The sequence below is a fragment of the Chaetomium globosum genome, genomic scaffold (assembly GCF_000143365.1).
Source record: "Chaetomium globosum CBS 148.51 scaffold_2 genomic scaffold, whole genome shotgun sequence".
Taxonomy (NCBI): Eukaryota; Fungi; Ascomycota; class Sordariomycetes; order Sordariales; family Chaetomiaceae; genus Chaetomium; species Chaetomium globosum.
Window position 1 is genome coordinate 1,940,962 of NT_165977.1, and position 25,042 is coordinate 1,966,003.

Genomic DNA, 25,042 nt, shown 5'->3' on the forward strand with positions numbered 1-25,042 from the left:
TCGCCATCTTCGGCCACTTCGCCGAGTTCCTTCTTGATAGAATTGAGAAGATCTTGAGCGTGCTCTCCTAGCCTCTCGTCTTCATACTCCTCCTGTTTAAAAACTTTTAGGCACTGCGTAAGCCATTTCCTTGATGACCGCCAAAAGGCTTTCCCGGCCTCAGCGTCTGAAGATTGCCCCTGGGCCATTAGTTTCTCGCCCGAGATATACTTTGCGTACCCCCCAAGGTAGAGCACCTCCACGCTCCGGTCGTCTTCGGCTATCAGACGCTCGGTGACTTCTGTTGCTTCCTTCTCCATATCGACTTCGATCAAGAGTCTGACAAGGCTGACTCGTGAGGGGAAGGGCGGTACGGCAGGGTCCTCGGGCGCAAGATCGCTCCACAATCCCAACCCCCGCTTCAGAGCCTCTTGTGCCTCCTCCACTCTCGTCTGTGAGATGCGAACATTGGCGACGGTCTGCCAGGTCTCGGCCGATTCGGGGGCGAGCATGGTCGCCTCGGTGATGAGAGTCTCGCACCTCTGTTCGGCGTCCTCTTCCCAGCTGAGATCCGTCATGTAGACTTCCACCACGGCGCAGAGTGTCTCGGCAAGCCGTTTCCGCTTCTCCGCTATGACCGCTTCCTGTGCATCGCGCGTCAAGGGCCGCGATTCGAGCGACTCGGTGAGCGTCTGGATCTGGGAGCGCAAAGCGGCAGCTCCGCGCTCAAACCACGAGACACTGTCTTGGCCGCCGTCATCGCTGAGTTGCGCTAGCCACAAAAACTTCTCGGGCCCGCCGCCAATGTCTTCTGGAAGGGAGCCGTCCTCGTCGACTTTGACGGCGGCAGCGAAGAATGCGCGCGCGGTGTCAACCTCGCCCAGTTCGACATGAATCTGACCAAGAAGCGACAGGGCCGCACCGGCTTGCCTCCCGCTTTCTCCAATGTGCTCGTAAGCCACCAGCGCTATCCTTGCTGCGGTCTCGGGGTCGCCTTCTTCGAGAGAGGCGGTTGCTTGGTTGAGGAGCTCTCTTGTGTTGACATTTGCGGGTTGTGTCGCGGCTGCCTTGGCTCGGGCTCGGTCCCTCGCCTTGTCTTTGGCCGATTTCTTTTTGGGTTTTGTCGGTGCCATCTTGTTGGGGCCGACTTGGTTCGAGATTGGGACTACTGGTTGAGTATGCGACTGTCCCACCACTCTCAATGTCAAGTCCACCCGCTTGGAAATTTGGTCCTTATCGTGGGCATGTCGGGCTTATCGCTCGGTCACTTACCCCACGGAAACCTGCTTGGTGGGGCTTGTAATGGATCGGCATGAGTTGCTGTGCCGGGGTGCCGGAAGCCAGGGTCAAGCTTCTCTGGCAATGATTGAAAGACAAGCTGCTTCGTAGATTGGAGGGGTTTCTCTCACTTGCTAAGAACTGTGGGCAAACAGAAGGAAAAATATGATAGTGTATGAATGTAATTATTTTCAAGAGTCTACTTCGTGAGGGACAAAACGACTTGTGCTCAGCGCTATTCGCACCAAGCAGGGAGTCCATTTAAGGTTTCGCTGTTTGAAAGATCGTGCTGTGTTCATGCAAACGTCCATCCAGAAAACGAACCTCAGAGACGGGCAATACATGCGTAAGGGATACCATCCATAGACCCACGACTTGATTCCTCGCAAATAATCGAAGGAATTGCTGTGTAGCTCCCATTCAGGCCGCCCTTTCTGCGCCTCAGACCACTCTTTTGACAAGATGCTTCCCAGGCAAGCCAAGCTGTCCATTGGCCAAGGCTCGCAAATTGATTAAGGACCTGGCAGTTGTGCCTCGACCCCTGTCGGTGGTGTTTCAGTCTCGCAGCGTTGGAGACTTTTCCCCAATGGCAAGGGTTCATCGATGATCAACGGCAACATCGGCACCACGCGAGGTTGTGACTTGGGAAACGCGAGAAGATGAAAGGAGACGGCTGCGGCCTATTTTTGCAATGTTCCCCGATCATGCTGTGCCTCGCGTCTCCCCCTTCCATCCCGTCCCTCCCTCACGGTCGTCATCCCCACGAGATCGCTCATCACCGGGTGTTCTCTAACAACACCTGAGGCTCGCCGGCTAGTCAACACTCTCACCACCAGCGACCTCGCATCCTACAGCCATGGTTCTCGCCAGCTACATCCGGCTCGCCCTCGTCGGCGCAGCCCTGCTCTTCTCACAGGCACAGGCGAGGTTCGATTTTTCACTGTGCGCCGACAACTGTGTCACTTCTTCCGGTTGTCCATCAGACAGCGCGCGGTGCATGTGCAAGGAAGCCCGGGAAATCCTGCTCGACTCGGTCATCTCATGCTTGTTCTTCAACTGCAAGGACGATCTCCGCAACTTCGACGACGCCTTCCTGGACCCGATCGAGGAAGGCTGCGAGGACAGCGGCCGCGACATCCCCCGCTCCAAGCTCAGGGCCGCCGCAAGCCTCGCCACCAGCTACATCGGCAAGCTACCCGCCTCCACGACGGTCAAGAGCACGCCCGTCGAGGTGACGCCCACGCCCAAGCCAACCAAGAAGACGGACCCCACCACGGCAGAGGTGCCGCTGTCCTCGACGACGACAGAGAACGACAGCCCTGCAAGCACCTCGACCGTGGACAGGCAAGCTGGAGAGTCGAAGCCAACCACCACCGCCGTGACACCGGCCGTGGTGCCGAATCCTGGCACCCAGAGCTCCGCCACACCATCCGAGTCACCCGCGTCTGACAACTCTGACTCTAGTGGTGGTGGTGGTGGTGGCGATCCGTTCAGCTCTACCGGCGACTCCGCTGGATCAGCCATTCAGCCGTTCCTTGCGTTGCTCGGGTTGCCCGTGGTTGTTGCTCTCCTAACCTTGGAGTGATTGCATTGGTGAGATGAAGGACATCCTTGTCAGGGGCTTAATGGGGTAATGATGGATGTGTACGATGCACTGTGATGAGGAGGTTATGGTTTGCCCCGCGGCTTTGGAGAGAAGCCACGGCCATGTACGAATATGCCCTGTTTTTCTTGTTCCTCGTTCTGATACCCCCCGTCGGTGATCGCCGGCGAATAAAGAATGTTTAGTCACTAGTAGGGAGAGGAGACGATGGACGTCATGAACGGCCTCCGTTTCCGACACAGCAACGACATATCAACACAACCCTGTCATCGGTCAATTTTGTGTGTGCTTCCTATCAGCGACCCTAGAAGCCATCATGAACGCGGCGTTTCTACCCCTCCTGGCGTTAGCATCGCTTGCAACATGTCCCGAACCATTGCCCCATTGCCTTGCCCACGGCCCGAATTCGGGACTTGCAACTCCAAGAATCTCCTTGCAATGAGTTCAGCTTCTTCCAGCCGTTGTTTATCCTCTTCGGACAAACCAGAGCAGGCCTCCACCAAGTTCTCATTTCTGTCCTGCAGGGCCACAACGGCTTTGGCCCTGCTGATGACGGCGCTGGGGACATCATTTGTTGCCGCACATAATACGCCCAGGCTTGACGTGCCCCGCCCAGGCAGCAGGCGATAGAGGAAAGTGATTTGTTCATCCGGGTCCTCGGCTTCTGGGTCGAGGTGAACATCCATATGAGCAAAGGCGACATCTTTTCCGGGTCGAAGCAGGCCATTTTCGAAAACCTCGTGAAAATGGGTCCCGCCGATCACCTTGGGACGCTCTACACCCAGATCCAGAAGATATGTGAGGTAAGCTGTAAAGAGAGCTGATCCGCTCTCCGCTGTTGTGCCTTTGCCGAATTCGTCAATCAGAAGCAAACTCCGGCGTGTTGCAAAGTTCATTGAAAACGCTGCTTGCTTCAGATCCACTAAGAAGGCGCTCTCATCACTAACGACCGTCTCTCTCGTGGCAATGCGAGTAAGAATCCGGTCGGTAATCCCGATCGTTGCACGAGTGGCCGGAACGTAGCTACCAGTATGTGCGAGGTAGACGATGAGTGCAACTTGTCTCATATAGACGCTCTTGCCTGAGTTATTTGGCCCGGTCAGTATGAGCATAGATGGGGCTGGCCTCTTGACTCCTTCCGAGCAGCCTGTGCCGTCACCTCCGGCCATTGTAGTGTCGTTGGGAATATACGATGGCACAAGTAGCTCCTGGAGTGGGTGGCGCCCCTCCACAATGTCGATCACGTTCAAGGGCGTCATTGTAGGAGCTGACCAGTTGTACTTTTCTGCGGCTAAGGCGAGCGCAAGCATGCTGTCCAGCTCTCCGAAAAGTTCAGACGCGCCGAGGATCGCCTCTTCATGTTCTAAAACAGCTGCGGAAAGCGCCATCATTACCTCAATTTCCTCATCTAGGAGTAATGTTAGTTGCAAACCATTTCCCAGGCTATGGCTTAAACTTACCCGCAATGCGAGAGGGCAGATCGCCATACTGGGAGTCGAGGTCCAGCATGAGCTGATTCTTATAGTATGCCATATCGCCACTTACAAAACACATCAACCACTCACCCTCGGGGTGACCTTGGCCATGGTACACCCCTTCTCCGGTGCCGGGGTCAAGCCTGACCGCGATTAGGAACCCCAGCTGCGGCATGATTGTGCAATGGAGCATGAATTGGCCAGCTTCCGCCGGAACCTCTTCCACCACAGACCGCTTTAGTTCAGGGAGCATATGGCAAACATTTGCAAACTCTCGCCTGAGTCCATCTAGGTAATCGCTTGCCCCTGGAAGAATCTCCGTGTGGCCACTCTCCTTGGAGAGCTGGAAGTCGATGGTTCGAATGATAATATCACCGACATGCAGGAAGCGATTCACGTCGACTTCGGCGCGTATCTGTATGGGTTAACAAGCTTGATGGTTAAATAGAGCCCATAGAAAGAACACGTACCCTGTCAAATACATCGATACCCGAAGCCCCCTTCAATGTGTGAATTGACCGTTTCAACTGGGCAGAGACCATTGCGAACCTCAGCAAAGCCTTCCAGTCTCCAACGCGAATGGACAGCTGGCCCCGGATCCGGTCCACGCCCTTCCTAACATGGAGAAGCAGTGTTTTGGTGTTTTTCAGTTTCCTGAGCAGCCGTCGCATGTTCCTCGCAACCTCCCTGTTCTCGGCATGCAAAAGAGTCTCAATACTCCTCTGTCGTTCCTGGATCAGCCCGATATCAGTGCTTGGTCGAAGCAGTATTTGCCGGAGTCTCTTTTTGCCCTGCGCGCTAGAGGCCAATGCTTGAAGAAGCCCAGTGATGGAAAGGGCTTCCTTGGCTTTAGGCTCGGAACTGTTTGAGGAACGTGTTTGTGGGTTAGGATGCAGTTCTGATTGAAGGATCTGGAGGGATATCAACGAGTCTCCGTTCACGAGCATCGTATCTGTAGATGTGTTCATCTCGATAGATTTCACCAAGAACTGGAACGTCCTGCTTTCCTCTTCTTCGAAAGATGAGTTCTCGGTCGTCCTTCGCCGTTCAAGATCGATTAGGACTGCCCCCGCGCACCCGATTGACAGGCAGCTCTCGAGATCAATCTTCTCGGCAAGGCGCATGAGCTTGTTGTGAATGGAGGAGCCAATGGACTGCACGGGCTCCTCGCCCAACACCAGGACGTTTATCGGGTCAGGTTTTGACGGCGCCTGGTCGACTTTCGCCAACGCTTCCTTTCCAGCTTCATAGTCGAAATGGGCGGAGACGATGTGTCGCAGGACGTATGCCCCTTGCCCGCTGCATGAACTCTCGTTGTCGTCAAAGCGGTGCGCATCCCTCTCAAGCAGTTCAATCAGGTCACCGGGTGCTCTGTTCGGTATGATGACTGAGGTCGGTTGAACTTGAAGCAGAAGCGTGTCGACAGCTTCAACCCCTCCCATTGAGATGTCCTCTTCGAGCACCAATGCTTCATCCATGGCGATATAGTAAGCACAGCCAACCTTCCCGTCGTTATCCACGTCAATGGCCATGATGACTTCACTCAATGTGTCTTGGTCGTAATCTCTGTTGTGCCGTTCATAAGCTGCCGTGTCAGGGTGCATCTCTGGAACCATCGCACCCCCCGGCACGGCCAGGCGTAGGAGGCGGGAGGAGTGTCCCTGATTATATCGAGATCTAGTTTCCGGAAGCGGCTGCCTTGATCCTCCTCGGATCCCGTTGCCCCGCGTTTCGGGCGATAATGATACATAGGGGGTCCGCGAGAGATCAGAAGGGGTAGAAGCGACGCTTGAATCTCCATATCCGTCTTTTGGACACGCCGAGGCAGTTGATGGAGAGCTCAAGCGGTTGGAAAAGGCGCGGTTACGGGTCACGCCTTTTTTTGAACCGGATCTCTTGCGGCGATTTGACGGATAGCGGGAAGCTGTTGATAGACGATGGAGAGCATGTTCCGAGTGGCGAGAATTTGGGTAAAAAGACGGAGACGGTCGGTCCAAAGGCGGCAGCGGCGTGCCCGAGCGGGATGATGAGACAGATTGTGAGCGCGATTGAGCAGGGGATGAGGACGAGTCAAGACTTCGGGGAGAGAGTAGATGGGAAGCGATCGAGTAGACGCTGCGAGCACTGCCAGTGGCCGGCATGTTCGTCGGCAACTCGTCAGGCTGGTCCAGGGTTTTAACTGACAGTAATCAAGCTGCGAAAATCAAGCTTTGCGTGTGCTAGATGCTCGGTTAACGGCAGTATAGTGGAAACCTGAAGGAGTAATTGGGCTAGATAGATATATCCCAGGGAGGGTTTAGGATTCTGAGGATTTCACAAGTTGGTTTGCCAATGCATTGACTCCGATCTCTGCGCTGGTGGGCAAAGTGAGACGAGAAATTTGGAAGTAAATTCGGAAGGCGCGATCGGGTTGGGAATATCGGGCAACCTCCCAATGCGCATAAGCCGGCTGTGGCGACGAGAGCTGAAGCAATCTAGGAGATTGGAAACTGTAAGTTCGTGTGGAAGCCGCATAATTCCATGGATTGCTGAAGAAAGAACCAGTCTTAAATTCCGTAATCTGGTGTATCACTGCCCTTGCCGAGCACCGCCATTTTGAACCCATGCGGCAAACTCTTTGCGCTGCTTCCGGATATCCACGAAGTTTGGTCGCGACTCAAAAACACTGAATGGATTGCCCATATAATCCTTGTCTACCGCGCCAGCGTTGTCGGTAAAGCCCTCCTCGCCTTCCCGTTCGATCTTCCCGGCCCAGACGCGCCATTCAAGCGGCCGCAGCGGGCGCGTTCCTAGAACCAGCCCAAGAAGGATGATGAAAGTTGAGATGATCGTTTCGATTATTATGTCCACGGGGAGCGAGGTAGCTACTGTCGTGGACGAAGTTAACGTAGCGGCAGTAGCGGTTCGGAGTGACTGGAGTGCGGTGTGTTCTCGCGCCGAGTAGCAGCTGGAGGTGGGTTAGAGAAATGGGTTTGAACGGAAATCGGAAAATCCTACGCGTGAGCCAGAAGAAGGCTGCCAAAGGCCGTAATGGTTTTCGAAAGTAGTGTCATTGCCGCGTCGGATGGCCTTTGTACTTGTGGTTGAGATGCGTCGAAGCTCCTGATGACGCTGAATTGGGGAGGTGTTGTGGAACTGGTCGACCCTTGGTGATTATGCATATAACCATGGTATACCTCGCTTACCGTATAAGCTTCGTCCTGCTAGTTAAACCGCAGCCAAATGACTTAAATTATCCGTGTAAGCCCTACGGAACATTCCCCCAAGTAGGTAGCCCGTGGCTCCTCTAGCCTGGCGGCGTCCTTGCAGCGAACGATCTCGTTCTTGTCGCCATCAACCACGAAGTTTCTCGACGTATTCTCCCCTTTCTCTATCGTCTTTGCGCGCCGCTGAAAGTCGGTGAGCGAAATCTCCCTTATCAGCCTTCGAGTTCTTATGACCAAAGGCCGCTTGCGAACATGCGGTACCTAGGTGATTTTCGTTGCATTGGTTGGCTTCATTGCACAATGGCTTTGTCTAATGACCTCGAGGCCAGGAGCAATTGAGTGCAACAAAACGGCCGTGACACGCAAGGCAGGAGGTCAGATGAAAGCAATAGGTTAATGTCATCTGATATGGACGCGAAGCTAAGTTTCTGTGTGTTTTATCACAAAATCCAAACACCCTTTCTGTCCCCTCACCCCAAAAAGATGCTCTTGTCCAGAAACCGGCCGGATCTCCCAAACTCCAGGTCCCATCCATCCCAACGCCAACGCTCCCGGCCATGGACCCTCGAGGTGAGGCATTTACAATATTGTTTGAACCCGTACTATTTTCTCTTTTTATCTCTTTCATTCCAGAATTCGACCGCTTCTTGGTTGGTTTCATCCCTCATTGCTTCCCTTCCTTCTTTTCTCACACGAGACAACCCTCAGGGCTCTGTCTTCGGGTCCACCCAGTTCGTGTCGAAGTGTGCAGTCTCCGTGAGAGGCTCAACCTGCCACTCGCCTCCCATATATTGGGCCTGCTGCTCGAAGGAGAGGGGATCATCGAGGCCCATGAGGGCGTTCGAGAACTGGCTTTCGCCCTCGCCAGCCGCCGCCGACTGCGACGTGTGCCAGGTTTGCTGCGTCGCACTAAGGCTACCGTCGAACATGCTCGGGACGGTGTTGAAACTGCCTGGGTCAAACAGGCCGTCGTCTTGCGGAACCAGCGATGGGTCTATCCGGTGTTCGAATTGATGGTGCTGCTGGTGTTGATGAGACTGCGACTGGTGCTGGATCTGCTGTTGTTCAACCTTTGGGTGGTATTGCTGGCTGAGGTCGTAGTGCGACTGCTGGAATACCGAGCTAGGCGATGGTGTGCTGTGCATAGCGACGTCGTCGGCGCCATGGTGCAAGTGCCTCTGCTGATTCCGCATGTGCGGCTCAAAGTACTGCGCCTGGAAACCACGGTACTCATATGGACCTGGCAATGGCTTCCCCGAGTGGAAGTCGAGGGCGGTCGACCGGGTCTGGTGCATCATGCCCATGGGGTGCAGCCCCCTGAGCTGGTTCGGGTGCGGATGGGTTGCCACGTACACTGAGCGGCTCGGTATGTAATCGCTATCGGCGCCGGGCGTGTGTGTCGCCGACCGAATCCGAGAACCACCCCTGCCAACCCAGTTATAGTCCTCCAAGTCTGACCCGTCGCTGCGCTCGTCATAACCTCCTTCGTACTTAGATGGTTTTTGTGGCTTCGCCGGGGTGAACTTGTAGTTGGGATGGGCCTTCTGGTGGTTGTCGCGCTCGGTGTCGGCCCACGCCTTGAACTGCAGCCGGATGTGCTCCGGTTCAAGGGGCCAACTCATGCCGCACACCCGGGACACGATCTGGTGGTTGTGCTGGGATGCCCACTCCTTGGCTCGTTGTTGGTACGCCTTCCGGTACAGCATGAAGGCATTCATCGGTCTCTTAATCCGGCCGGGGTTCTTGCCTGTCTCGATCTCCTGCCGCCGTACCTCGGATGACCGATGCACATACGTCTCGATATCGGCAATCGCGATCGAGGAACCTCTGGTCAGCTCGCTCATGGGCCTATCGATTACCGGCATATTCTTTGGTGCCTTGGCCCGGTCTTTCTTCTTCTTCGGTGTCGACTTCTCGATGCGTGTGCTTCGGGGGCCCAGGGCCCTTGCGCCACCATCTCCGCGGGCGCTGCTTCGAGTGGAAATGACGTCTGACCCCCGCGACGGCGTTGGCGGTGAAGTTGCTGGAGTGCTATACGGCTGGGAAGGACAAGCCATGTTAGTATCTCTGTTCCTTATCCGGCCAGTAGTCTGGCCACTCACCTCGGGAATCGGCCCATAGGAACTGTTATCTTGCGAGTACATCGTCTGCTGGTGATATACCTGCAACGACTGCGTTAGTCTTGTGAATTTGCACGATCGGCGATACATTTTTTCTTACCAGCTCGCCAACAGCTCCGCGTTGTTGATACATCGATGTGTCAATCCCGTGTGGGTGATGCGCCTGTGGCCCGGGTGTACCGTACCTCGAACCTGGTTGCGAGTGTGCCTGGATGGGGTCGGCGGAAATGGCCTCGTGGGAATACGATGCGTTGTGTTGTAGCAGCTCGTTGAATCCCGAGGGGAGCGGGTCTACTCTGGTTGGTGCCGGGGACGGCGGCGTGTGCCGGTCCATGGCGGATTTGCTAGTTTGGTTCTTGAAACGGTCTGGGCGAAGTCGCAAGGACGCAAAGTTGATGATTCCAGGTTCCGCGAATGGGGCGCTGCGACGTTTGGAATGGGAGCTTGCTCCTCGAGTGCTTTCTAGGCTCAGCGCTAGGTGACGCTGGCGGGGTGTCTCTTTCGATCCTTGGCGTTTGGGGCAGGTAATGCTCTGCTTATAGCAGAAATGGCATGCGTTGGTACAATAGTGTTGAATCGCGAACCGGCTGGTCGAGTGGAAGCTGAGGCTGGCGGAGACAATCGGGTAAGGATTGGCGAGACCAGCTCTTGCAGCAGTGCTTGGGGTGGACGAGTGGATGGGTATCGCCTGGCTGAGGACTGTGCATCTAGCGGTGTCAGGAGGGCTCGGGGTGGCGAAGGGTGTACAAAAATGTGATGGGTGATGGTACGGACCCTTTTCAAGGAATCAATCCTTAGACTCCAGCAGGTACGTCGAATCTTTGCGATGCGGACCACGTCTTCTGGATAGGATCTCTTCAACCTCACTCCGACCAGCGAGCGGTGTGTTTTCCTTAGGTTATCTCTTTCGTGGACTTTGCTATGCAGCCCAGTCTTCCGCGAAATCGGCGTTGCCTTTCCAGAGACGACAGCGAAGCTTCTTTTCTTTGTTATGTGCCCTTCGGCGACAGGGTATGGGACGCTAGGTTGGCAGGCGGTTGATGGCTTCTCTTCTTTACCGCCTCAATGAACGTGGCAGATGGGCTTTGTCTCAGGCAAAGGTTCAAGAGGCCCCGGGGAAAAAAGGGAAAGGGGGCCGGCCTTGTATTTGTATTCTCTTTATTACAGCCCCGCCGCTGGGCAAAGCTGTTGCGATCTGGTGTGCAGCCCCAGTGGGTTGACGCATTCGGAAGCCAGCCGGGTCAGCAGTGCAAAGCCAGAGTCTGGATGGCGGTCCCGGAGAATCCACCCTCTACCGCTTGTTGGCAATCCGTCCGTGTTCGGTCGGCTTAGGAGACCCGAAGTTGTTGCGTGGGCCCTACGGCGCCGGAGGCGGCAAGCCGTGTAGGTACTGGGGACGAAAGAAATGTTTAACCCCGACCCAGCGGCCAGTTGAGCCCCTTCTGCAACAGTCCCCCTCCAAATATGGTACCTACAGCACCCCCATGTGCCACGCTCTATCAGGTTAGTGCTCCACATGTTCACGCGGAGTACCGAACCAACCCCTTCCATCGGATGAGCAACGGGGACTCGTTGAGTTTCTCTGCGGGTCACACAAGGCCACGAGAGCAATGCAAGGCTGATTGTGCGAGGTACCCGAGGCTCATTGGAATGTGGGCGGGTACATCCCGGAAACGGTTTTCTTGCTCTTCGCCATCGCTAAAACCCCGGCACCTACCGAAGCGGCTTCCATCTTTCTTTGACCAGCAACTCCAACGGGCCTTTGACCGTCGCCCCTTCCGAAAGCCTTCCCGCCCTGCACCCGTGACTGGGGGGCAACTCCACATGTGGGAGGGATGGGAACAGGACCCGACCGCCGCAGAGGCAGGTTTGCCTGTGAGGGTTCTGAACGTCCGGTTGCTCTTCTTACCACGCCCTAGGTATGTTATCCTTGCCTAAGCCGTATCGTGCATGCATGGTTCGTTGTAGCACGCGTCTTGTTGGCCGTCTACCATGCAAGCCGTAACGGGTAGCTGCATTAGCCTGCTAGTGTTTGAACATCAGTCGCACAGAAAGACAGGGGAGACCAATGGGTCCGATTGCTCGTAGCTCTTTGCAGCTGCGCATTTGAGAATCCAGGGTCGGGGGTACTAGATCTGGGCCACAATAGGTACCCTTGAGCTTCTATTTTCTCCCTTGCGGCTGAGTGGCGTGCTCTGGACCAGGCTTGCTACTTTGGGCATGTTTGCTACAGCAAGAGAAGTTCAAAACAACCAAAGGATCGCGGGTTTCTTCCACGGTTCAAAAAAAGGGACGGCTGTGCTGACAAGCAACAATCGGGCCCAAAGAAGGAGTCGTTGGGGAGGTGACCGGGTGTGGCGCGCGCTCATTTCACCTACCCGACGGTGACCAGTTCTGGCCGTTGTTTAGGGAGATGGCGGTGTTGCGTACCTGGCGGTCTACCTGCCTTGCCTATCTGGAATCTGCGACTTCCCGGCTTGCGAGCCCAATAATAATCTCCCCAGTCCATTCCGCTGGCACCTGGATGCTTCTGTTTTGCATCTCCCGCTGCGTGCCGGGCCATGTGCTGAGTCCGATCTCATGTCTCAAAAAAGCCCAGGCCAACTGTTCATGTACCTGTCGGCCCTTGGAGTGCGGGTGCGGCCAGCGGTGACATCTCACTTGTCATTTTCTGTTCGAGACGCTACCCAAACGCCTCATCCCAGCTCCTTTCGCTTGGGGACGAACGCCGCCACGTAATCTGCAGATGGCTAGATGCAACTTCTGGAAGCACTTGTCGTTGGTGAGTGACTGTGCCGTTGCGGTGTTGGTGATTAGTTCCTCCTTACTCCTTGCAGATTCGGTGTGGTTTGCTCGTGGAGGACTGCATCTCTTGTTTAGGCACAACGGATCTGTTGGCTGTTAGGTTCGTTGCGGGTTTCCGGCGAGGGACGAGATGGGCTCTCGGACACATCGAACGGCGGTTTTGATGGATACACCGCTAGATGCCTGTGTGGGCGGTTGCAGTTGGATGCATGCACTCCAGCGAGCTTGCCTGGCGACGTTGAATCGCTCTCCGTATCAATTTAGCAGCGCTTTCTACCGTCTATGATTTGCATGCTATGATTACCCCATCCACCCACGTCGCGCCCGCGAAGCAAGATGTGCTCCAAAACCAGAGCAAGCCCCTGTTTCCGTATATTACAATAGCTACATGTACATGCCTGCCTACCAATATACCCTAAACTCCCTAAAGCCAAGGGCCTCAATCCCATTTAGCTTGACTAACCATCTGGCCTCCCGCTGCTGGGATCAGCTTGAATGGGCATCCGGTCGCGGGGAGTTGGATGGGACAAGTTTGGTTGTCTGTGTGCCTTGCGGTGGTTGCAGAAGGGGAACTCTGACCGGCTCCGCAGGCTTTACCGGAGGCGTCAATACCTGTTGTCGCGGGGAGGGGGAGAGGGCCGCCACAGGCGGGAACACGGCTGAAGGGGGGTGACTCGCGGCGGCGCCAGCCCCTCCATTGACGGGTTGTTGGCGTTTGGGTGCGGGGGGTGAGTGCTTCGTAGGAGACAAGCCGCCGCTAAAGGGCGGCAGTGGCGAGGAGCCGGACACGACAGGATCGGATCTGGCATCACGGGTCTGAGCCGGGGTGAGGTGTGGCAAACTTATCGACGATGCAGATGTCATGCTGCTAGTATTCTCCGTAGAAAATGAGGAAGCCAGCACGTTCGAGGCCGCGGGAGTAGGCGCGGATGTCTTTGTTGGCGGGGAAGGGGGACGATGTGGTTGCTTTGATGGCGATGAGCCGCCATTCCCGCTTCCGGCCAGCGATGAAAGAACGCTATCCAACACAACCATTTTAGCAACCGATCCCGTCTTCGTATCGTCATCGTTAGCTGGGAGGGTCGCGGCATTGCCGAGAGGTAGATTGGGAGCATCGAATTTGACCGGCTGTCGGCCTGGTGGCAAAAGACTCGGATGCGGTGACGAGAAGGGGTTGTTCCCTTGACTGACTGGTGATCGCTGGGTTTGATCAGGGCCAGATGCGGTATCGGTCGCTGGATTGCTGTTTACTCTCTGTTCAGGCAGATCCGAGACGGGAAGCTGTGTTGCTTGAAGCGCTGGTGCAGGCGACGGCAATGGCAATGGCTCGGGGCCGCTGGACGATTTTGCTAATGGCCGGGACTGAAGCTCGACGACCAATTGCGCTGGGGGCTGTTGAGATGGCCCTGTACTTTCCTCAACTAGGTGCTCGCCGGTAGAAGATCCCGGCTCCTCATGACGATTGACCTTGAGCTTGATCACCTTGACCCGTGGATCATCTGCCGTGTTCTCTCGTCGGCGGCAGGAGCTGCAGACGAAGTGGAAATCCTCCTGATCAGCTTCCTGTTCGTCGATACCCAGGCATTTGCTATGTTGCCAGGTGTTGCACTTCTCGCATGCCACGCTGTGTGTCCCATCGTCAATCTGGCCGTATACCCCGCAAACGCAATCGAAAATCCAATCATCCTCTTCCTCTTCGAGCTCCCGTAGAGCCTTCTTGTTCCTCTCGATCTCCGCCAATCGTCGTCGCTCTGACATGCGGGCGGCGGCATTGCTCGCCTGCTTGCTGTCTTCAGACAGTTGAGCAAGCTCCTCCTCGTGGAGCCGACGGCGATCCTCCCGTTCCTTGAGTCGTTGTTCTCTCGACATCAGCCGATTATCCCTCTCGCGCTCCATTTTTAGCCGTTGCTGCTCTTCCTTCTTAGCGGCACGCTCCTCGATTATTTTCTTCCGCTCCTCTTCACGACTTCGCTCCTCCATCTTCTGTTGTTCCATTTTCCCGGCAATCCGGCTTGATCTTTTTGCATAGGCCATCTTTTCTAAGTTGAGAAGCTCCTTTTCCCGCTGAAGCTGTTTCCTTTTCCTAGATTCCTCCTGCTTCTCGAGGATGGGTACTAAGTGGCCTTGAATCTGGTCTCGCAGAGTTTTCTCGTTGGGGTCCTTGGATTTCTGAATCGTTGATAGAAATGCGCGGACTTCATCAAGAGTGACAGCGATACATTCCCATTTCATACCCCCGAGACCGTCGTCTACCGGTCCAACCTGCTCGGCGGCGTCGGAAGCCTCATCGTGCGCATCATCAGCATCGCTTGCCGCCCCAGACGAAACACGCCGCCTTTTGCTCGACCGTTGTGCAGCCCTGGCTTTTTTCGTGTTGCTCTTAGGTTTCGGGGGAGGCGGCGAGGCATCCGTCTGGCGATATAAGCGATTGTCGTCGAGGACGAAATACGTGCGATCGAGACGATCCCAGCCGTAGGGCTCGATTCGCTGCAGAAAAGTTAGTACAGGGCCCGCGATTCAACATAGGTAGCCAAGTGACTTTGGTGACATGCCCAGTTTGTTTGGTCGGTGTCCTTTTGCTCTTCGGTTTTCTCACGTAGCCGTTCCGGGTTTACCATGACTAGCTGCGTCATCTGCTGCAATACTCGAATCTATGCGCGGCACCTCCTTAGTTCAAAAGTCGTGAAGGGGGGGAGGGGTTTCGTAGTAGGCGCAGCACACCTTGGTGAACACATCGAAGTGAGCAAACTTGGTCGGTAACTCCGCAGAGCCAAATGGGTTTTTCTCCGGGGCTTTGCTAAGAAATTGCCTTCTTGTATACTCGTCGAATAACTCGTGACTGCATAGCAGAAAAAACCACTTAGTAAATGGGGTAACGGTGGCATCGGCGGGGAGGCGGTACGTACGTCAGGCCGCGGTGCGAGGAGAGGAACTTGAGAAGACGAAGACCGATATCTTGGAGCGCCCCGGCGCCGGGTTTGAGGCATTCGGCTTCCAGATCCTAGCGCACGTAGCCTGTTAGTAAATCCATTATTTTCATGGCTATAGTGGCCGCAAAAGAATCAGGAAAGGAGGCGACGTACCTCAATGTCGAGACTATCATCGAGTTTGAGGGCTTGGCCGAAGAGCTGGATGAACTGGAAAAGGTTGGCGAACTGCCACATGTTCCTGATCCGATGCAACATGGATGGCTGTTCCTGGCCCTGCACATTGGCAGAGCTGAGCTCCTGCAAGGAGCGCTTGTGGGCTGGCGGCATCTTTAGTTCGTTGTTTCGCGCGTCGTGTTCAGCTTGATACGGGAATGCGACGAATGCTAGGCGTAGTGGTTCGTTTGACTGGGGATTCGGGGTTCAGGTGTTGGCAGGAATTCGCCAAAGAGAAAAATACTTCATGGCAGATCCCGTGTCACTCGAAAAATAGTGCGATAATGGGCGACGACAACAAGTTGCGAAATTATCCCAAGACAAGTTTCTGGTGGGGAGAATCTTGAACGATGATGCAGCGACTGACAGATCGCGTTGGTTTGACGCCTGCCAAGCCCAGTTCAAGGCGCGGCGCGGTCAGGCCAGACGCGACGGGCCCGCATGGACGATTCCGCCCCCTTAACTATCTGTGGCCTCGATAAATGACTTTTATGGCCAATGTATCAACTGTTCCTTTAAATGCATACCCAACTTCGTCCTATGCACAGGTTCCGTGAGACTGCTAAGATTTACCTTCAATCATCCAGAGTTATTCGTGCCGAAATGTTTATTTTCGATGCTGCTTGCTAGGCACAGTTGTTTGTTCTTCAGGCTTATCAAAACATTCCGAGTACCGCTGTTAGGTCTCGTGACAGAAACGTCCCCTGCTGCCCTCAAGTAATTAAGACCTGGACATCTTTCGTGCATGACGACTTGCGGATCAGAGTGCGGGTGCCGTAGGCGTTTCAAAAATGTGAGAGTGGGGCTTGCCCGTTGATCCGTTGCGGGGCGATACTGTGTACCTGAAGCCTTGCCGTTTGAGATCTGGAACTGGAACCTCAGTAGGCACCACGCACCGTTGTGAAGACAAGAAAGCCACAAGTCAATTTCCTGGCAGCGAGAAACACAGCTTTCAGTATGTTCCTTATTGGCCCTGATTGAGCAACCCCTATCGGCTGGCCAACCCCAAAGGCATTTGCCGCGGCGAATGGAACCCAAGGCGGACGTATCCCACTGTGCGCCAAGACACTGTAGGCAGTGCTCTCAGCTTTCCCTCTTTGGATGGGCTGAAGGTCCCCCTGTTGCTCCCTTTGCGTGCCTGCCGCACCCGTATTCATACAAACTCCAGATCCATATTTGCGGCGCAGCTGTCGACCAACTTGGCCGGCCTTCCCCAGACCGATCACCTCCTTTCCGCCCCTTCTATCGCTGTTTTTGGCCCGATTTGCCGCTACCTGTGTTGCCTTTGGTGCTCTGCGACAAATCCACCCCACGGTACAACTCATATTCGAACACGCACCCGCCACCCGCCACGCCCAGCTCGTATAGTCAGCAGCGAGCCGATTTTGCCTACCATTTACACCACCTAGGCCATTGCCCTCCACGCGCAGAATGCCCGATTCGAGACCTAGTTGGCACACTCCGCGACTGTGTTAGCGCATTGCGCGCTGGCATTTGCCCATAAAACGAACCGACAACGGCGGCTCGGGTACCGTCTGATCCGTCAACATGAACGAGAACACGCCGCAAACGCCCCGCCGAACAACAAGTTCCGGTCTCTCGCCGGATCCCGCACAATCAATCCCTCTCCGTGAACTTCAACGCCCGGGGGAAGCTGATGGAGGCCATGGGGCGGGTTTGCAGGGCGGCATCGGGAGCGGCGGGACGGCCCAGGGGACATGGCAACAGCACTCAGGGGCAGGAGCACGCCTTGGAGCCGGGGATGCGCCGTCGCCTATTGCCATGTCGGCAAACCTACCTGGGTTCTCGTCATATTGGGAACACCCATATCCTCATGCAGACGACGGGGCCGGGGCCAGTGGCGGTGCGTCGCCCATCGACCGCATGGCTCTACAGTTTGCGCTCCCTCCCGATATACATCCACAACAACCTAGGTCCCAGCTTGAGCAATACATAACCTCCGCCGACGACCCATACCGAACCCCCCATGCGTACTTTGAAGAGCGCGCCGACACGGATTCTCTCGAGTCGGACACGGTGCCCTTGAAGCCTGCAGCACAACCCATCGGCCGCCTAGATGCACCAAACGGCGAGCCGTCGCCCCGGAACAGTTTCCAAACCGTATCTGATATGGGAAATACACCCTCCCGCGCCCGGAGCGCCCAGATGCTTGGTTTCGACTTGGAACCAGGGTTAGCGTCTAATCGCCACCGTAGCTATGGGGATCATCTTGCGCCCATGGACCGGCGTCGGTCTCGTTCCCCGTCAACCAGCGGAGCTCTGTCCAGAGCAAGCTCCATCATGAGAGCCATGTCTCAACGCGTCGTTATGATCAGCGGAGAGGGTGACCTAGTCGATCAGGCAGCTCGGCGGGATCGGTCGCGCTCGCCGAGCCCCGATGGGCGTCATCCGTCCCGTGTGTCTGGACCCATGCTTGTTGATACCTCCTACCCCTCGCAATTGTTCCCCACGCCGACCGAGAAAAGGCCCGGTTCCGATTATTTCCAGCCTGAGCCAACAGCCCCCATGCCCCGGCGGCACGGTCCGCTCCCGAACCCACTAAAAGGGAACTCGTTAGGCATATTCCCTCCCGACAACCCAATACGGAAACGGCTCTGTGATGTCTTGGTCAGCCCATGGACGGAGCCGTTCATATTGGTTTTGATTGTTGCCCAGGCGATCCTGCTAGCGGTTGAGGCAGCTCCTGACGTCTTCGTCGAGGGGAATGGCAGACCCAAGCATTGGGGCACTACCCGAATTGACTGGGCCATCCTGGGTCTATTCATCGTTTTCACTCTTGAAATCATTGTCAGGATCATCGTGTCTGGCCTTATCATCAACGCTGATGAGTATGCCCCGGTCGGAAGCAAGCGGAGACTGAGAGAGAGGGTGGCCGAGCAGTACCACGCCATCTTCAAACCACAGCGCCAGAAATCAGTCAGGCAGCCGCCGCAGGAGCAGCAGTTCGTGCCCGCCTTCCAAAGATCATTTACAATGATGCATGGGATGCCAGGTGAGGTTTCGCTAAAAGAACAGCAGCGGCTTCACCTCGCCCGCAGGGCATTCCTCCGCCATGGTTTCAACAGGCTAGACTTCGTAGCCGTTGTTGCCTTTTGGATATCATTCGTCCTCGGCGTCACTGGCTTGGAAAGCCAGCACAATGTTTACGTTTTTCGTATGCTTAGCTCATTGCGCATCATTAGGCTGCTCGCTCTCACGAAGGGCAATCTCGTCAGTCAGCTCTTGCTTTTCCCAACTCACCCCGCCTTTGCCTGCTAACTCACCGTTACAGATCATTCTCAGGAGTCTTAAGAAGTCTGCCCCACTTCTCGTTCGGGTTTCGTTTCTGATGGGCTTCTTCTGGCTTCTCTTCGCTATCATCGGGGTCCAGAGCTTTAAGTCCAGCCTTAGCCGCCAATGCACCTGGATCAACCCCGAGGATCCCACGAACTTTGCAGCCGCCTTCACTCCAGACCTGTCGTTTTGCGGCGGTCATCTAAACGCGACGACGAACAAGACCGAACCTTGGGTTTCCTCCCCAACGAAGAACTTGTCTCCGGAGTTCCTCATCCCCGGCGCCAAAAGTGCCAAAGGTTTCATCTGCCCGAGGGGATCCATTTGTCTCCAGCAGGACAATCCGTTCAACGGTACGGTCAACTTCGATGATATCGGGCATTCTCTCGAGCTGGTCTTCGTCATCATGAGCGCCAATACTTTCTCTGATCTGATGTACTACACGGTGAGCTCGGATTTTCTGCCGGCTGCCCTCTTCTTCGGGGCCGGTATCATTATCATGATGCTCTGGATGACCAACTTGTTGATCGCCGTCATCACCTCGTCTTTCCAAGTCATCAGAGAAGAATCCAAGGCCAGTGCTTTCACCGCCGACGACGAGCCGTCTCTCTTTCAGACAAATATGGAGAAGATCCCGCGGAGAAAGTCGGCTCTACAACGAATCTTCGACAAGACCTCGTGGGTTTGGGTCTTGGTCATTACGTATGGCCTCTTTTGCCAGTCATTACGGAGCGCAACTATGTCACAAAGCCGAGAAAATTTCATCAACGCGTCCGAGATTGTTGTCACCAGCCTTCTCGATGTCGAAATACTCCTGCGGTTTCTCTCTAACATCCGGAGATTCCATCACAAGCCGCGTAATCTAATTGACCTCGGGCTCGCCGTGATCACCACCATTATTCTCATTCCGCCGATCCGAAACTCGGGCCAGGTGTATAATTGGCTCACCATCTTCCAAATCATCCGGGTCTACCGCGTCGTCCTAGCCATCCCCATGACAAGCAAGCTCATCGAGCTGGTGCTGGGGAACGTTACGGGTATCGGCAATCTTATGGTGTTTGTCTTTCTCATTACGTTTTTGATGGCAATCTTCGCTTCACAACTGTTCCGGGGCCAGCTACCGGCAACGGACGACGACGGGGAATACTTGAGGATTCCATTCAACACTATCTACAACTCGTTCCTCGGCATGTACCAGGTCCTCTCGAGCGAGAACTGGACCGATATTCTCTACAGCGTTACATCGTACACGACCCAACTCAATACGGCCTGGATAGGCGCCATCTTCCTCATCGGCTGGTTCATTCTCTCCTACTTCATTCTCATCAACATGTTCATTGCTGTCATCCAAGAAAACTTTGACGTGGGCGAGGACATGAAGCGCTTGGAGCAGGTGAAGGCGTTTCTGCAACGCAGAGAGCTGGGCAGTTCGTCCAATCTAGCCTTATCCAAGGTCTTTGGTTTTGGCAGATCCCGGAATCGAGCGGATCCCCTCGACCAGACTACGGGTGCCGGTGTGGTGGACATGCTATTCAAGGAGGGATTCGTGCGGGAATTTCTCGACGACGCTTTGGACGAGCTCCAGGAGCCTCAAGGGGATAAACAATCACAGCAGCCCGGCGTGAAAGGCAGAGCCAACAACGGGTTTCTAGCTACTGTGCAGGAAAAAGTGGCCTCGATGTTCCTCGGCGGGGAACCCAACCCATTCTATTCCAACGTTCGATTTGGCGGGCCGATCGCCACTCTCGATCCTGCGCAGTTAGCTCGCCAAGCCGTGAATTCTACCGCCGCCCGGCGCAAGGCGCAGAGGGAGTATTTGATGCGACATCCCAACTACAACACTTCTCTCTTCATCTTCAAGCCGCGGAATCGCCTTCGTCGTCTCTGTCAGAAGCTCGTGGGCCCGGGTCACGGAACGGAACGGTTCGACGGAGTACAGCCCAACAAGTATGCCTGGTACACATTTTCTGCCGTCATCTACGCGGCCATCGTGGCCATGGTGGTACTGGCTTGCGTCACCACCCCACTCTATCAAAAGGAGTACTTCCGTGAACACCCCTTCACCCCACTAAACTGGTTCGTCTGGACGGACACTGCCTTTGCTATCGTGTTTACCGTCGAGGCGTTCATCAAAATCATTGCCGACGGCTTCTTTTGGACCCCGAACGCCTACTTTCGAAGCACCTGGGGTATCATCGACGCCATCGTGCTGGTCACTCTATGGATCAACGTGGTCACCCTCTTCACCAATGCAGGGGCTATCTCTCGAGCCGTCGGCGCCTTCAAGGCTCTCAGGGCGCTGCGCCTGCTTAATGTCAGTGACAGCGCCCGGGATACGTTCCACTCCCTCATCATCGTTGGTGGCTGGAAGATTTTAAGTGTGAGTCGCCGTTTCTTTTGGATGTCTCGAGCGATGGGAAAGGGGCGAATTATACTAATCTGACATGTACCATCTAGGCCGCGTTTGTCTCGATTTCGCTGCTAATCCCATTTGCCATCTATGGGCTCAATCTCTTCAACGGAAAGTTGATGATGTGCAACGACGGCGACGGCATCGTGAACTTGAGCGACTGCGTTGGCGAGTTCAACAGCACACCTTACAATGCCGACTGGCCTATGCTCGCTCCGAGGGTCGCCGACAATCCTTTCTTCAACTTCGACGATTTCGGGTCCAGCCTCTTCATCCTCTTCCAGATCGTGAGTCAAGAAGGGTGGACGGATGTGTCCTTCGCTGCGCAAGCCATCACCGGCAAAGGGCTCCAACCAGATGGTGAGCCGCCGTACGGGGCCCAGGGCAACGCCTTGTTTTTCGTGGTGTTCAACCTCTTGGCCACCGTCTTCGTTCTCACTCTGTTCATTTCGGTTTTCATGAGAGGCTATACCGAACAGACGGGAGTGGCATTCTTGACTGCCGAGCAACGGTCTTGGCTTGAACTGCGTAAAATGCTCCGTCAGATCTCGCCGTCCAAGAGCGCTTACGACGACAAAAAGAACAAGTGGAAGATGTGGTGCCACAAACGCGCCATTGAGAAACGCGGAAAGTGGTACCTAGCCATCACCACGGTCCTTGTCTTCCACCTAGTTCTTCTCCTCACCGAGTTCTACGAAGAGCCGGTTTACTGGACGCAAGTCAAGGACATCTGTTTCCTCATTTTCACCCTGATTTACATTGCCAACCTCATTGTGCGCGTCTTCGGCCTCGGTTGGACGCGGTTCCGGAAGAGCTCTTGGGATCTGTTTTCTCTCGTGGCCGTCACGGCGCGCCTTAGCCACCTCGATTCTCTTCCTCACGGACAGGGGTGAGGTCACGTACATCCAGCTCCACAAGTTTTTCTTGGTGGCGCTGGTGCTCATGCTCATTCCGCGGAACGACGCCCTCGACCAGCTGTTCAAGACGGCGGCAGCCAGTCTGACAACGATAGGCAGCTTGCTGGCGACGTGGATCGTGTTCTTCCTGGTGTTTGCCATAGCGTTGACGCAGACATTCAGCCTTACGCGGTTCGGCAGTCAAGAGGATGCCAACATCAACCTTCGCACCGTACCCCACGCCCTCATCCTCCTCTTTAGGTTCAGTTGCGGAGAGGGCTGGAACGAGGTGATGGAGGATTTTGCGCAGGTCAAGCCTCCGTTTTGTGTCGAGGGCCAGACCTTCTTCGACAGCGACTGCGGCAGCACCGCGTGGGCTCGCGTGCTCTTTGTGGCGTGGAACATCATCAGCATGTACATCTTCGTCAGTTTGTTCGTCTCGCTCATCTACGAGAGCTTCTCGTATGTGTACCAGCGGACAAGCGGCCTGGCCGCGGTCGATCGAGACGAAATCCGGCGTTTCAAGGAAGCATGGCGCAGTGTTGATGCGTCCGGCACGGGGTTCATCAGCAAGGACGCGTTTCCGCGGCTCCTACGGCGAGCTTTCCGGGGTGTTCGAGATGCGCATCTACGATAACGACGATTCGGTGCGGGCTATCCTTGAGGACGTGCGGAACGAGAACGACGCAGCCAGCGTTAGGCACGCGTCAATCATCAGCAAGAGCCAATACCAGACAGGCGTAGATTTGAAGAAGCTAAACGAACGCCTGGCGATGATTGACGTTGCGAAGGTCCGCGAGCGCCGGCGCCGGTTCAACATTTTCTTTGAGGAGGTGATGGTCTCAGCGGACCCTGAGAGAGGTATCTCGTTCACGACAGTGCTAATGCTTCTGGCGCATTACAACATCATCAACGACAGCAAGAGTTTACGGTATGTATTGCTCCACCTTGATTGATCACCCGAAAAGGAGAGAGAGGGAACAAGCTGACATGCAAAAATAGGCTTGAAGAATTCTTGCGTCGCAAACTGCGCCTCCAGCGCGTCGAAGAAGAAGTCCGGAGAAGAATCGTCCTCGGCTTCTTCGACATGCTCTACTACTCACGCCAGTTCAAGCGGCACATGGAAAAGAAGCGCGCCGGGCGCATGACGGCGATCCCGCAGCTCGATATCCCCGAGATTCTGGTGGACAACGAGGAGCGCCAGTCCGAACAGGGCGACGGAGGTGGTGGCGGCCAGGGAGGCCAGGAACAGCAAAAACAGCGGCAGCAACAGCAGCAACAGCAACAGCAACACTCTCCAGTGAGCCGTAGCAGAGCCAAGTCCAGCGCAGCGGTCACCACGCCCGTCGAGGGATCAGGCGGTCTGCTCTCGCCGTCGACCAGCCGCGCCAAGTCCGCGCAACACCGAAGCTGGGCGGGCCTCGGCGCCGACCTGTCGTCCTACGACACCTCGTACGGGCACCCGCTCGCCGGGCCGCGGGGGTCCCGGCCGGCGGCGGCGGCGGCGTCCCCTGCCCGCCAGTCGCAGGGGAGCACCTTCAGCTTCGAGCTGACGGAGCCGGGCCTGGTGGCGGGCGACGACGCGGATGAGGCGACCAGCCTGGGGAGACGCGGCAGCTCGGTTGACCCCTCCGTCGTCAGGGATATACTAGACAACTCGGTGTGGGTGGAGAGTTTGAGGAGGAGCGCGACGAGAAAGAGCGGGTGGGGGGGCGCCGCGGGAGGTTTCAAGTGAGGTTCTACTAGGTACCTAGTGTGGTAACGGTGGCGGGGGTGGCGGGGGCGGGGGAGGAGGTGGTGGTGGAATCATGCAAGAACTGGCGTTTGGTAGCAACACCTTACCGGGTGCCCCTGGTCTGGCTTTATGAGGGATGATAATGGGGGATGCATCATTTGTTTTCTTTGGACGGTTTAGCGGGTAGCGGGCCCGGTCATTGCAAAGCACTGGCGCTTATTGGGGAGGGATTCTAGACTTCAACTATTCCAAGCGTGTATTGGGCGGGGGAGGAGGCATTGTGTAATTTTGAGAGAGCGGTTGATTTGGTTGAAGATGCCAATTTGGAACAGATACGAGCGAGCGAGTTCATGGGTAACTAGGAGAAAGGGAGATCCTAGTGTGTGGTGTGTGTGCCTTGATGCGACTCACTGTTCCTTTTTTTTTTTTCGTGTACGATACAACCCAAAAGTGGAATGGATATGGCGTGGCGGTGTTTAGTGTCTCAAGGGTTAGCTAGATTCGAGACTATCACAACGAAATCACTGCATGATGAGTTTGTTTCAAGTAGCTGGAGTGATTGATGGCCGCCAAACCCTTCTATTTCCACGAGAATCGAAAAGTGACATGCGGGCAGAGCATAAACGGCCAGGGAATGAGCGAGTTTTGAACTGCTCAGCCTCGACCACCTAGTGTTCTAGAAGCTCAGAAGAAGAAGTGTTCCATGGCCTACAGGATATTTGATGTGGCGAGGATGAGGGCTCGAAACAGTTGTGAAGGGGTTTCCCCTTGGTGATAATCGCCCCTTGCTGTGCAGGGTCCTCATTCTGAGCAGGGCTCTGGCCCACCTGTGACGACGATCAAACAAGCTCTCTAGGGTCACCTGGGTGGGCCTTGTATGGCAGCTGTTTGGTCGGCAGACGCACAGCTCGATCGACGGCTTCAACGGCGGTCTTCTGGGTCACCATATCGAAGAGCCAGCAATACCATCACTCGATTTTTGAAAGTATTGAATATTTGATGTGATGTGACGAGTGTTGAAAGGGCGAAAGGGAGTTCTAGCCCATCGTTTTTGAATCGTCACCTCCCACACAAAAGTGGGGCTGTTTCATCGTTCCT

General features: G+C 55.4%; 7 protein-coding genes across 7 annotated transcripts; 2 read left to right on the plus strand and 5 right to left on the minus strand.

Annotated features, from left to right (window-relative positions):
* Nucleotides 1–67: 67 nt before the first annotated feature.
* Nucleotides 68–1,112, minus strand: CHGG_02741 (uncharacterized protein; the record flags this gene model as incomplete). The annotated part of the gene is made up of 2 exons (XM_001229256.1): nt 68–92; nt 220–1,112. The coding sequence occupies 2 exons, from the start codon at nt 1,110–1,112 to the stop codon at nt 68–70; spliced, it is 918 nt and encodes a 305-aa protein (XP_001229257.1).
* Nucleotides 1,113–2,113: 1,001 nt separating this feature from the next.
* On the plus strand, nt 2,114–2,842 carry CHGG_02742 (uncharacterized protein; the record flags this gene model as incomplete). The annotated part of the gene is made up of 1 exon (XM_001229257.1): nt 2,114–2,842. One exon carries the CDS (start codon nt 2,114–2,116, stop codon nt 2,840–2,842), a length of 729 nt encoding a protein of 242 aa, XP_001229258.1.
* A 332-nt stretch (nt 2,843–3,174) lies between these two features.
* CHGG_02743 (uncharacterized protein) lies at nt 3,175–5,867 on the minus strand (the record flags this gene model as incomplete). Its single annotated transcript, XM_001229258.1, has 3 exons — nt 3,175–4,268; nt 4,321–4,750; nt 4,806–5,867. 3 exons carry the CDS (start codon nt 5,865–5,867, stop codon nt 3,175–3,177), a joined length of 2,586 nt encoding a protein of 861 aa, XP_001229259.1.
* Nucleotides 5,868–6,903: 1,036 nt separating this feature from the next.
* CHGG_02744 (uncharacterized protein) lies at nt 6,904–7,504 on the minus strand (the record flags this gene model as incomplete). Its single annotated transcript, XM_001229259.1, has 2 exons — nt 6,904–7,282; nt 7,413–7,504. 2 exons carry the CDS (start codon nt 7,502–7,504, stop codon nt 6,904–6,906), a joined length of 471 nt encoding a protein of 156 aa, XP_001229260.1.
* Nucleotides 7,505–8,245: 741 nt separating this feature from the next.
* CHGG_02745 (uncharacterized protein) lies at nt 8,246–9,995 on the minus strand (the record flags this gene model as incomplete). Its single annotated transcript, XM_001229260.1, has 3 exons — nt 8,246–9,580; nt 9,644–9,665; nt 9,847–9,995. The coding sequence occupies 3 exons, from the start codon at nt 9,993–9,995 to the stop codon at nt 8,246–8,248; spliced, it is 1,506 nt and encodes a 501-aa protein (XP_001229261.1).
* Nucleotides 9,996–12,952: 2,957 nt separating this feature from the next.
* CHGG_02746 (uncharacterized protein) lies at nt 12,953–15,723 on the minus strand (the record flags this gene model as incomplete). Its single annotated transcript, XM_001229261.1, has 4 exons — nt 12,953–14,953; nt 15,188–15,305; nt 15,373–15,467; nt 15,550–15,723. 4 exons carry the CDS (start codon nt 15,721–15,723, stop codon nt 12,953–12,955), a joined length of 2,388 nt encoding a protein of 795 aa, XP_001229262.1.
* Nucleotides 15,724–17,157: 1,434 nt separating this feature from the next.
* On the plus strand, nt 17,158–23,944 carry CHGG_02747 (uncharacterized protein; the record flags this gene model as incomplete). The annotated part of the gene is made up of 6 exons (XM_001229262.1): nt 17,158–18,705; nt 18,902–21,283; nt 21,361–22,115; nt 22,201–22,623; nt 22,685–23,140; nt 23,212–23,944. 6 exons carry the CDS (start codon nt 17,158–17,160, stop codon nt 23,942–23,944), a joined length of 6,297 nt encoding a protein of 2,098 aa, XP_001229263.1.
* Nucleotides 23,945–25,042: the final 1,098 nt, after the last annotated feature.